Below are 12,733 nucleotides of genomic sequence, written 5' to 3' on the forward strand. Positions count from 1 at the left end.
GGCTTTGAGAGCTCCACGTGTTCTGTTGTTGTCATCCCTGCCACCGTAATTCCTTTGGTCGACAGAGCAAGGCTCGCTGTTCTCTACACCTTTCAGGCTCAGGATCACCACCTCCATCTTGCTTCGCACCCTGGCTTCTTATTTCCCTCTGCCTTTATACAGCAGTAACTCCTTATCTCTCCCACCCAGGCTCCCGGCCGACTACAGATAAGGCCGAGTTTATCTTCCCACCGCGCCTTCCCCGTCAGCGCACTTCGATACCGGGGAGCCAGATTTCCAAGAAAGAAGAAAGCAGGACACTTGTGTCGGGTTTTTTTTTGTTGCTGTTGTTTGTTGTTTGGCTTTTTCAAAAAACAGGCTTTATTATCCCATTATTTATATCAGCGGATCTTCCGCCGCACTTACAGGAAGAAGCAAAGAGACGGCGAGCCCCAGCTGCTGCAGCACAGCCCGCGTTCTCGGCACGGCTCACGCAGCTTCACTTACCTCACGCCATCGCTCCGGGGCCCGGCCCCGCGGCTCCCGACCGCCACACCCCCGCTCGGGCCGGCCTCGGTCTCACGCCCAACCCCGAGCAGGAATCCCCCAAAGAGCAGCAGCAGCGGCAGCAGGCGCTACCTACCCCCTACACAGCCGCCAGAGCGTCGAGAAAGTGAGTTGGAGCAGGGGGTGTGCCCTGCCCCGCCCCTCGCAGACAAGCCCCGCCCCTCGCACCGCGGCGGCGGGAGGGGGAATCCGCGGCGCTCCAGCCGGCGGCTGCTGGCGGAGGCGGGGACGCCTCGGGGCGGAGCTGCGGCGGCGCGGGGGGTGGAGCGGCCACCTCGGAGGAGCCGCGCTCCTCCCGCGCGGCGGGCGGGGCTCAAGCGCGCGGCTTCCGCCCGCAGGTGCGGAGTACGCACGCACGCACGCACGCACGCACGCACGCACGCACCCGGCATGGGGCGCACGCGCGCCAGCGGGACGCGCGCCCGCGGTCCCGCGGGCAGTCAGCGCGTCAGGGGCAGTTCCGCGGGTGTGTGCGCGCGCACAGCACAGGGGCTGTTCCGCAGGGGCGCGCGCCTGATTTCCCGGCCAATCAGCGCGCCGGGGGGGGTTCCGCGCGCGCGCGGTGCGCCCCGCGCTGACTCTCGCGATAGCGGCGGAGGGGTGCGGCCGGCGCGCGAGGAAGCGGAGGGTGAGTGGCGGGTGCCGGGTCCGGGTCGGGGTCGGGGTTGGGGTTGGGGTTGGGGTTGGGGTTGCGGCCGCGGGCGGTGGCACCACCAGCACCGAGCCCGGGGCAGGGCGGGCGGCGCGGCGTCCCTGGAAAGCCCGTCCTGAGTTGGGTGGGTGGATTGTTTGTGGCGTTGTGTGTAGCGGCTCCGCGGAGGGAGGCGCGCGGCGCCTGCGCAGTGCCCCTGCCGTGTGCCGCCCCCCTCGGCCGGGAGCCCGGCGCCCCTTCCCGGCAGAACCGCATCCCTGCCGGTGGTGCCCAGGCTCCTGGCTGCGTAGGAGAAGCCTCTTGGCACCTGGGGTTCCGCGACTTGGGAGCCGGGGACCGCTGGGGACCTCGGATTGCAGTGGGGACTGGGAGGGGGGGGTTGGTCCTGTTTTCTTTCCTGTTTGCTTAGAGGACGAGCTTCCTTTTGTCCCAGCTGAGCAGGGTCTCTCCGTCTCCTGGACACCTGCTGGCCTCTGATCTTCGCCGGCAAGGTTCTTATTTCCTCTGGAAACACAAGAAAGAGGGAGAGGAAACAGACTTTGTGGTTAGCAGCTTTGGAAAGAGGGAGGTAGAGCAGGGTGCCGCGGGTCAGAGCGAGTGTGGCGGTGACACGCGTGGCAGCAGGCTGGGCACTGCTGGTGCTGCAGTCCGCCTGGAATGCTGCCATGATGTTGGTACTTTACCCGTCGTCACTTAAAATGTTTCTCTTGCCTGTGTATGCAAGGTGTTTCCAGAGCCAGTGACGCTGGCAGTTCGCCTGCTTTGAAATAGAGCCAAGAGTAGCCTGGAACCAAAATTCAGCACGTCAGAGCCGTGGTCAGCAGGTTGAGAGACTGAGTAGGGTGACTGTGCACTGTCACTGTTCCAAAACTGTCAATCACTACACTGATAATTTTCTGCAGTGTAAGTTTATTGGGAAGAATAGTCGATTATGTTGTCACAGCTCTTCATACACCCTGATTACTGTTTTGTGTCTTTTGATGTGTTTGGGCAGGAAGAACTTTACAGAAAATTATTTTGGCTATGTTTCTTCACACAGCAATTAGGTAGTGGCTTTGAAATCCTCTTGCTGGCTGCCATAAGGTGCTGTTTGCAACAGCAATTTTCTGGTACTAATTAAAGCAGTGTATTAGCCTAAAGCATTTGCTGTTGAGCACCTTGTCTTTCGTGTAGCTGAGGAGAGGAGTGTTAATTCAGATTTTAAAATGTTAATGTGCCTGAGGGGCTTAAAGTAATCGTATGTAAACTACTGGCACGGACTTATATACTGAGCGTTGCTTAAACTTGTTCTGAGGCATCTTCTTCCTCCTCCCAGCAACTTGGAGCTTTCCAACTCAATCTTCTTGTTTCAGAATATTTATTAAAGTAGGTACAAATGGCTCAGGATGAGCATCCTTTTGGAACTGGTGAATTTTTCTTTTTTATATTAACAAGCAGTTTCAGATTCCTGTGCACTTTTAGTAGCTGCCCTTGGGGCTTAGAGAATAGGACTTGACTTGTATCTTTGCCATCTGTGTTCATCATGAAAGTATTCTCCAAAGTGGGTTGCAGTAAAGAAAAGAACTATCTGCTGTATACTCCTGTCTTGAAATAGCACAGCATTTCGTTTGTCTGTGCTGTGAACTGCAAGCAAAGAGAGATCAGGCTTTTAATTGTTTGTGTAAATGTTAATTCTTTGTTTCACTGTTTCCACAGCTCTGAAGAGATCACTTTCCAGCTAAAGATGGCTGCTGATACCTCTGTTGATATCCTTCAAAAAGTTCTGGAGAATGAAATACTTCAGACAACCAAGGTTGTGGAAGAACATCTGGATGCTGAAATACAGAAGCTGGACCAAATGGACGAAGATGAATTGGAACGCCTTAAACAGAGGAGGCTTGAGGCCCTAAAAAAGAGCCAGCAGCAGAAACAAGTAATTTCTGTAGTACAGGCTCTTGATATGTAGAGTGTAACAGACATTTTGGAAATCCTTGGGGAATAATATATGTGAACTAAGTGTTTTGGGGTTGTTTGGTTGGTTTTGTGGATTTTCCCTCTTTCTCTCCTTTCTGTACTTATTAATTTTAAATTATCCAGGAAGGCCAATGTCTGTCCATGTGTGCATGCTTTGTGTTTTTTAACAGGAGGAGAGAAGCACTTCTGTGGTTGTTACAATAAGGATAGGATAAAGAGTCTCATACAGAGATTTGAGTGTTTGCTGAGCATTGCTGTATGGAAGCATAAGCCCTGTAGGCAACCTAATCATAAGGCTTTAGGCTCCTTCTGAAGCTTCTAGATTGTTATTACAGCAGTTACTTAAGTGATGTGTGCCTTCCTCTTATGGTATTTTACAGAAGGATGAAACAGGATTTTTCCTTGTTCCTAGGCTGGAATAATTTGTCATACTCTTTCTAAGCCAATAAAATGTTGTCTTTGTATTATTGCTCATTTCCTCTTACAGGAAGGAAATTCTCCCTTGGGACCTGATACCTCATGTCGAATGAGGTGGTCTTTATGCTCCCTCAGAGCTCTTTTTGAACAACAGTGTACGCCATAATTTTGGTAGCATATGGTGCGAGACCTGAATTATAAGTAGGGAAGGTGTAAGTTTCTTAGCTTATTCCAGCTGAGCTACCCTAAGCAAGAAATTTGTTGTGTTGGGGGAGAAGTGACTTGGCTGAAAGGAGATGCTGTGGCTGCGAGGAAGTCCTTAAAAGCTAATGCCAGACTTTGAAATGGGAATGCAATGAAATGTCGTGGCATGGTGGGGATGCTGGAGGACCAGCAGTGCCAGCAGCTTTGATTCTGTAAACACGGAAGTAGATGAAGTGGCACACTGTTTTCTTGTCTTCAGAAGTTCAGTTTATATTTGATTCTAGTGTTTTCCTTTTTCAGAAGTCATAACACTTGGATGTCCTTGGATGTGAACATGTGATAGATCTCATGCAAAAACTTTTTCATGTCATTTGATCTTAAATCACTGTTCTCACACACTTTCAAATGCAAATGTGATGTAGGATACTGCTCAGTAAAAGGAGTATGGTGTCACACTATTCTGAAATAAATCTGTGGAGAGGGGGATTAATGCATAATCACTGTTGAGGGATAAGTGAGTTCTTGTTTGCCGTCATGATGACTTCTTCATGTGCTCATACTTCCATGAATTTTTAATGTAAATATTCCGGAGATTCTTTGTTCTATCCTAATTTAGCTTACATGATATCTTTGGTTTGCTGGGAAACATTTTTTTTTCCTTCACTTGGCAAAGACAAAACTGCAAGATTAGGAACAGTGATTTATCTAATTTTTTATCCCAAATGGAAAATGACGGTTTTTGTCAAATTTTGTCATACTGCACTACTTCTAATAATTTAGATTTGTCTGTACTTGTTTTAATACACTGCAATTAACTTTTCGTAATATAAAGGCTGTGGGTTTTTCCCCTAAGTGTGTTTGTCAAAAGTGTGGAAGATGAGCTCTTTGGAAACTGTATTTGCACACTTAATCAGACAGTTTTTGAAATTACCTCTAAATTTTAGCTTGTGACATTCTGTTTCTCCATTGGTGTTATGACTAATGGTGCACACGTGTTTTCCGAATGATTTTCTGTGAGCCTGGTTCATGTAAAGATCCCTTCAGTGTATATTTGATAGGTAAATATAATCTCTTGCAGATGAGTTAGTAGGCTTTTTTCTCACTGATTTTTTCATAGAGTAAAAAATTAAATTTATTTAATTCATGTCATGACTTGACTAAGTTTAAGACAAGAGTTCTTTGAGTGTACAAAAGCATTTCAGAGAGAGTAGCCCAAGCTGTCGATTAGAAATTTTCAAATGCCAAGGGTTTTTGTTGTATTCTTTGAACTAGTCTTGTCTTACTGACAGGCTGCATTACAGAAATTTATGTAGCTCTGTACAAGATTTGTATTTCCAAATAAGCAAGGTGGCCTTATTTGTGTAGTTTCAAAATAAAACTAAAGGGGAGGAAGTAATTTGTTTCTCCATTACTATATGAAATGGGTTTTCACTGCAGCCCCCCTCTTCCATTTTCTAAAAGCTGTAGACTTTGCACAACAGGTAGACTAACAACCTCCGTACTAATTATTTGCTTTTATGTTTTCCAAAAGGAGTGGCTTTCAAAAGGACATGGAGAATATAGAGAAATCCCAAGCGAGAGAGACTTTTTCCAAGAAGTCAAAGAAAGTAAAAATGTGGTTTGCCATTTCTATAGAGATACAACATTCAGGTATAGTAAATAAGCTGTGCTGAAGAAACCTTTTGTTTAAAGATGTCTATAAAAACAGATGTGTTTTTTTGTTCTTTCAAATCCCACACATGAACAGGCATTTTTAGAAGTATTCACATTGCTTCATTATAAATCTTAGTCACTTTTCAAGACATTTGTTTTTTAAATGTATTTTCTCCATTACAGTTAATCTGAACATGGTTTGACAACAATTAATAGTCTGCTATGTAGTTGATTAGAGCATAGGTGTATGACCTCTTTGACAATATTTTAGAGACTGCTGTGTTTCATTATTGATTTCATTTGAGGCCACCAGGTCTGTAAATGTAGACCATACAAGAGCAGCATTTCAAAAAGATGGCCTTGGTCATTCCAGATAGAGATATTCTGGGTGGAATAAAATATAACCAAAATCTTGTCTAAGCATCTTGAGAATTTAACCTTTTACTTTGAAAGGATCAGTTGCAGCTGCTTTCCCTTTGTGCCTGTGCCTTTGTGATTCTGTCACTTTTTTTAGAGTGTGAGACACCTAGATCTGAGAATATGTGCTGACTCAGAATGGGAACCCAAGCTAAGATGTTCCACTTCCTTGGAAGAATTTCAGAAGTTCTGGGTTGTAGGCTGCTCCTCACTGGGTCTCTCTCAATGTGTTCTGTTAAAATGCAGTTGCGAAGTAGAGGAGCGTATTGAAGGAGGAACCAGTTGTCCTGGTTTTGGTTCATTGGGGTTTTTTTCCCCCAAAGGTGTTATGTTCTCCCTAGCTTATAGAAACTGAAACAGCCTCCATGTGAGAAATTGAAAGAGGTCAAGGCTCGATTTTGCAGTGAGGTATCTGTGTCCTACATTTTCTAAGTGTTTAAAGCATTTCTATTTGGCTAGCTTTTACTCAAGAAGGTGAAAGGAAGTCGCTGCAAATAAAGTAGCTTAGGACAGGTTTGGGTTCTTGTTTCTTGAGTCAGCAAAGTCTGTAGGCTCAGACAGGAGAACGAACTTCAGAGAAAGTGCTTTGTAAAATGTGTCATGCTGCCAGACAGCTTGAAGCTCATATATGGGGTTTACCAACCACCATATCAAGTTGCTTTCACCTTTGCCAGTCCGGCTTTTTGATCTGTGTAGCTCTCCTCTTGAGTTTAAGGACAGTCACATCACAGAGTTCATCCAGCTAGAGAAGACAATTCAGAAAGCTGAGATTGTAGGTGACAATTCCACAAATCTCTGTGATCTGACAAGTATTTTGAGCCGTTCATGTCACTATCCCATAGCTGAGAAGCAATAATTGTATGCTCACTCCTATTTCATGGCAACAGAAAAGCAAAGTATTTTTGCCTATAGCACTACTGTGCAAATCACTTGTTTTTTGCTGACGATGACTTCAAAATTCCAAAATGCTGTAACACGTTGAGAGTACTTCTCTAAAGAAATTTCCTATAGAGAAGTTTTTCCAGTTGACAGGCGTGAAGCTAGAGCTGGAACAATAGAAGTCAGAAAGAAAGTTCATCAATAAGCGCAGGCCTCCAGAAATGAGAGCGAGGCTTTCAGTGTATGGAAAGTAATTAGGAAGAAATTAGAGAAAGGGATGGTATAATTGTACAGTAAAGGTACTCCAGGCTGTTCCTCTATTAGTCATAAAATCCAGCTACCTCTGAAAGGTACTTTTGCTTGAAACTAAATTCTCAATTACAGAGGTTGTGTCTGAGTATCAACGTGATAGAACTAGCTCTTTACTGCTCCTTTTAAACTTGCTCTCAAATGCATATTCTTCAGCTTATTCATTCTAACACGTTATATATTTTGGGTCAATTTTTCCACAGGTGCCAAATAATGGACAAACATTTGACTGTATTGGCAAAAAAGCACATTGAGACAAAATTCTTGAAATTAAATGCTGAAAAATCTCCTTTCTTGTGCGAGAGACTGCGCATCAAAGTAATTCCCACTCTAGCACTAATAAAAGATGGAAAAACACAAGACTACGTCGTGGGTTTTACTGACCTCGGTAACACTGATGACTTCACTACAGAAACCTTAGAATGGAGATTAGGCTGTGCAGATGTAATTAATTACAGGTAATTAAGAGTTTCATGATTCTGTTATTTTCAGATAAAGTGCAAAGAGAATGAGCTTGCAGACAACAGAATCTGAAAGGCTGTAACTTCAATATGTTGTACACTAAAGGACATGTAAGAGTTTAATCTAGTTACTTAAACTGTGTGCTTCATCAAGGGAAAGAAGCGAATCTCTTTGGCAAAGTATTGAGACATTGTAATGAGTGTTGAGTTGTCCTTTTTGTAGAGTAATAAAGATAAACCCGGTTCTTGTTATGAAGTGTATGGAGTAGCAGTGATGCTCTGATATGGCTTCAGAGTCATGTATCAAATGTAATCCTCTCCAAAGCAGCTACAGATGCTTCATGTCACAGTTGCAATGCAGTGAAGTCTGAGTGGTTTTAATCCGCTTGAGAGAAAACTCAGCAAGTCATCCTTAAACTGCATCTTAGTCAATATTACATACATGAGTATACTTTTTTCTTCAGTGAACAGTACTGATAATGAAAGATAACTTGAAGAAGTGTAAATAAATTGTGTAACAATACAATAGAATCATCATAAATACCACGTTAAAGACTACAGAACAAAAGGCAGTAGAACATACCTGTCACCACAATAGTCTAACTTTACAGGAGGATTATTTACCAAAATTTTGCTTTGCTTTCCAGTGTGGCTCAAATGTCATCTATCTTTTTAGGTTAATTTTGCTCTATTGTTTTGAATGTCTTTAGTGCTTTTTAAATTTTAAATTCATTACCTGAATTTATTTAAATGTCTAATTAGGCAAATTTTTGGCAAGAAGTATTGTATCTTAAAGCCAAAGAAACTACTACTCAATTTGGCTTAATAGCTGTTGAACTTCGGGTGAAATGACTGAAATTTATAATTTTAAAACAACTGGTACGTCCTAGTTCAGTAACAAGCAAATACACAGAGACATCTTGGATGCATATTCTAGACAGCAACAGCTTTTTATGGGAAAAATCCTTCACTAGAGTTGTATCAAGCACCACTGAATTTGCTAAACATTGCTACATTGGCTTATGGCATAATTTTACTTCTGCTTGACTCTACTAGTACTGTGTATTTGTTCTTAGCTCCTTGTGGTGTGGGGGAGCTTTGTTCTTCATTCATTTTGGCAGACCCTGGCTTTGCAATGTGAGCCACATTTCCACACTGCTCTCAAAGTACTGTTCCACTCTCTGGAGTTCCTGAAAAGGGCATAGGCCTCCTCAGAGCTTAGAAATAATTCTTTTCCTTCAACCTGTGGGATAGCAGATGGTAAAAGGATATACTTTATTTAGGGGAAAAACTGTTCAGGTCAGATTATTTACCCAAAATCAGGATTCAAGTGGTGTACTGATGTGTGTAATTAAATAGCAATCAGTGAACTGTATATTTAGGATTAATGTCAGCAAAATAGTATTAATATTTTGTAAAGAACTATAAATTTTAAACACCCCTTTATAGCTAATTCCAGAAGGTTGTAATTGTTCTAATTGCTCACTCACTCACTGACACTTGGATGCAAACCCCTCACAGGCCATGTGAGGGAAAGCAGGGCACACCCTTTTCTGAGCCGCCCCAGGGAATTCACCTCCTTGTGCAACCCTGCTGGAAGAGAAGCAGGTGCTCCAGCTTCATGTGAAAACCTGCTGTTCCCAGCAGGGAACACAGGTCCATTCCCATAGACGCACATGGCTGGTGAGAGAGCTGCTGCAGGATCATGGGGCACTCTGAGGTGTGAGTTCCCCCATAGTCCTGTAGAAGTGCAGTCCTGTGGGGAAGCTGTTCTGTCTGGCCTAGGCAGAGATAGCACAAGGTGACTCCTGGAAAATCCCAGTTTTGACTCTGAAGTCCCCATAACATTTTAACTTCTTTTGTACTGATGGCTCCTCACCTGTTTTGAAAACTCTCTGTAATTCCCTGGTTACAGTTTAATCTGACAGATGGTTATCTTTAGCATGATCAGTTTGCAGGAAAAACCTTTTCTGACAGTTTTTCTCTACAGCTCCACTCACAGGTGCTGTTTACTTTCACACTCCTATCTTAACTCCAGTTATCCAGGCCATTTTGACCAGGATGTGCTATGCTAGCAACCCCACAGTGCTGCTTAGGGTGGCTGTAGGAAGTAGGCATTGTGTTCTCTTAGAATGTGTTTTTCTGGAGAAACAGGTCATTAGAGATGATGCTTACTGTCTGTATGAACTTGTCTTGTCCTTTTCCCATAGTGGAAACTTGATGGAGCCACCTTTTCAAAGTCAAAAGAAATATGGAACAAGTTTTACGAAGCTGGATAAGAAGACCATCAGAGGAAAGATATATGATTCAGATTCTGATGATGACTAGAAGAGCCGCTAAATATATTTGTAAATCATCTTTTGTTTATGCGTGGTACATTTCTAAGAATGTTTTTTATAAAGCTTACTGCTTTTCATTACATCTGCACATAATTCTCATTTTTCTATACAGTTTTATACAACTGAGTCACAGCAGGAAAAAGCTTAAGTATTTTTTTTTCTCTTTTGGATGTCATTTGTAATTTGAAAATCTTGGTCCTTCTAACTAAACAACATGGCAAATGATGAACTTAAGCCCTTTGTCTTAAGTATAAGTTTATGAAATGTTTTGAAGTAACTTAGAAACAGCTGCTGTATGATGTCAGACCAAAGGTCCCTCTGGCCCAGGATCCAGTCTCAGTGGCTAAAAGGAGATGCACAAGGAAGAATGAAAACGGGGTGACCAGAGAGCAATGCTTCCCCACAGTCTACTTTAAGCAGTCTGTGGCTTGGGGAACTCCGTATCTGAGAGCATTTGTTGCTTAAAATAATGGAAGAAAAATCTCTTTTAATCCTCATAGTATCCAGGCATCCACATCATGTAGCAAGGAGGCCACAGTTTAACTGTGCTTCCTCGTTTTCACTAAATCTGACAAGGTTTATTTTTCTGTTTTTCTTTATTAAAGGAGATAACAGACACTTTAAAAAAAAAAAGATTGTTCTCTATCAGTTCTTCTTCCAGTTGTCTTTTAAAATTTATTACTACTTACATTATCAGTAAAGCACCACAAAATTACCAGTAAAGAAATTGTGTATTTTAACAAATAATTGTTTATCTTACGGTGCCATATCATGCCATTGAATAAATTAATTGCATTGCACTATAAATTGTAAAAACAGTCATAACTTCTGTGAATTCTGAAATAGATGGCCAAGAGAAATGCCCTTTTAGCATCTATGAATGCTGCATGTCAGAGCTGATACAGCAGGTAATAGCACATAGCAACAAGCCTATTGAAAGCAGCCTAGTTCACGGGTTTGTATCATTCTGTGGTTGTGAATGTGTGGATTTTGTAGCAGATGCTTTGTACAAGAGAGTAGAATAGAGGAAAGTATTTGGGAGAAACCTTGATCGTTAAGTTTAGCTATAGTGCAGCATACTGTGTACTGTTCTTCAGTAATGGACAGAATTTTCAAGAGAGGTCTTTCTTGGACACAATGTAAAATTCCTGGCTAGGTGAACAGTTGATGAGTTTTCTTTTCATTTTCAAAAAAATAGTTTGCTTTGTGCTGAAGGACCCTTTTGAGGTGGTACTTTGAATCCAGTTGGTCCAAAAAGCAGTGAAGTGGGTCTAGTCAGTCTTGCTGCCTTGTAGTAGAGAACACTTGTGATTGGGCCAGCCCAGCAATATATCTCTTTAAGTTTAAAAAATTATATTTTATTTCTGTTCATGTACATTGAAATAAAATTATTTTCATTCTAATGTTGACTACTGCATCCTTTCAAAGAAGGAGATCTAGGTGCTGTGGGTTGATTTCTCTATTAATAAAGTCCATCAGAAAGGTTGTATGAGCTCCTTTAGATTTCTAACAGGCAGTGTACAGTTCTGCCTTAACATACAGGGTCACTTTGAGAACGCAATCAGCTTAAGATGTACACAGCTGCCTGTTCATCTAGGAGAAGCATAAAGGAGTCTTGCTTCACGTTTATCTCCTTTTTTATGCACAAACTCTTTAAATGCATTAGAAAGTGCTCATTTTTCTTTTTTTTTCCTTCATCCAGTTGCATGAAATTCAGGAAACCAGGGTTCCAACAGTGTTGTTACAAGTGTCTTAGCAGGGCTCATCACTGAGCCCTAATTGTGTTGAATAAGCTGTGGAAATACAAAATCACCTCTAAAGCAGCTGCGTGCTATGTGGAAACACATGGGCTTGTCAGGATTCCAGCACAGTGCGTTGTTGGAGGTTACTCAGTTTCATACATGAATCGCCTCGTTACAAACTCATTGCAAATCCTGCTTGGAGTCTGTGGTTTCATGTCACTTCAAGCTGATGATTTTTTTCTAGGTTAATCTTCCTTCATCCTTCCTGGGACCTTTTCCTTCATCAGGCTTGTTCCGTGACCACACATACTCTAGTGCTGATACAAGGAGTTTGTGTGGTTTGGGTAGAATCATAGACTCATGGAGTGGGCTGGATTGCAAGGGACCTTAGAGATCATCTAGTTCCAACCCCTCTGCCATGGACAGGGACACTCCTCCCATGGGTAAGAAGGGAACTTGAGACTGTTCATACTGGAAGTTTATTTTGAAGTAGCAATCTCATAGATTGCTCCTTCAAATCTTTACTTTCATGTCTGCTTTCTGCATATTCTGTCTTGAATAAACATCGAAACTGTTACTGAACAGTCTTCTGGGTTACATCTCCATCCTGCATATTATTTTGAGGTGAACAATTCAAACCCAAAAACTTTATTTTTGCTGAAACCTAGAAGTTCTTTAAGAAATGGGAAATTTGTCTAGTTTGAGTAGTGAGGAGCAAATTACTCTTCTGTGGTAGAGTTTAATGATTTTGCTGAGCAGGTTAAATTAATGAATTGTACATGATCAGAAGACATGGGACAGCAAGCTGGAAGTGTCACAATACAGAGAACACCAGCTCAAATAAATGTCAGCTGTACAGACTTGAAAAGCAGAAAGATTAACTTTGTCAACAGCAATCTAGTGGCCATATGGCTGATAGATGAGATGATGAGGATGCTGATGATTCACAATATCTAGAAAGAACACAGATTGTATGGGATTAATTCCTTACAGCAGATGGATCAGGTATGTGAGGACATGACTGACTAAGGTTCCTGAGCCTAGACTAATCACAAAATGGTACCTGGTCTGGCATGTATTAGCCATGAAAGGTTGTTAGACAACAAAGAGGTGAGAAATGTTCAGGTATAGCTTTGGAAGTGATGGGTCTTATGCCTGCAC

At 42.6% G+C, this 12,733-nt stretch overlaps 1 protein-coding gene across 1 annotated transcript; it reads left to right on the forward strand.

The window, feature by feature from the left end:
• Positions 1-335: 335 nt before the first annotated feature.
• On the forward strand, positions 336-11,233 carry TXNDC9 (thioredoxin domain containing 9). The gene is given in 6 exon segments (XM_069005897.1): positions 336-652; positions 2,894-3,110; positions 5,304-5,422; positions 7,234-7,488; positions 9,702-9,780; positions 9,782-11,233. Coding segments are annotated over 5 exon segments (873 nt in total). The 5' UTR covers positions 336-652; positions 2,894-2,921; the 3' UTR covers positions 10,013-11,233.
• The last annotated feature ends 1,500 nt before the right edge of the window (positions 11,234-12,733 follow it).

This window comes from Aphelocoma coerulescens, chromosome 1, assembly GCF_041296385.1.
Source record: "Aphelocoma coerulescens isolate FSJ_1873_10779 chromosome 1, UR_Acoe_1.0, whole genome shotgun sequence".
Taxonomy (NCBI): domain Eukaryota; kingdom Metazoa; phylum Chordata; class Aves; order Passeriformes; family Corvidae; genus Aphelocoma; species Aphelocoma coerulescens.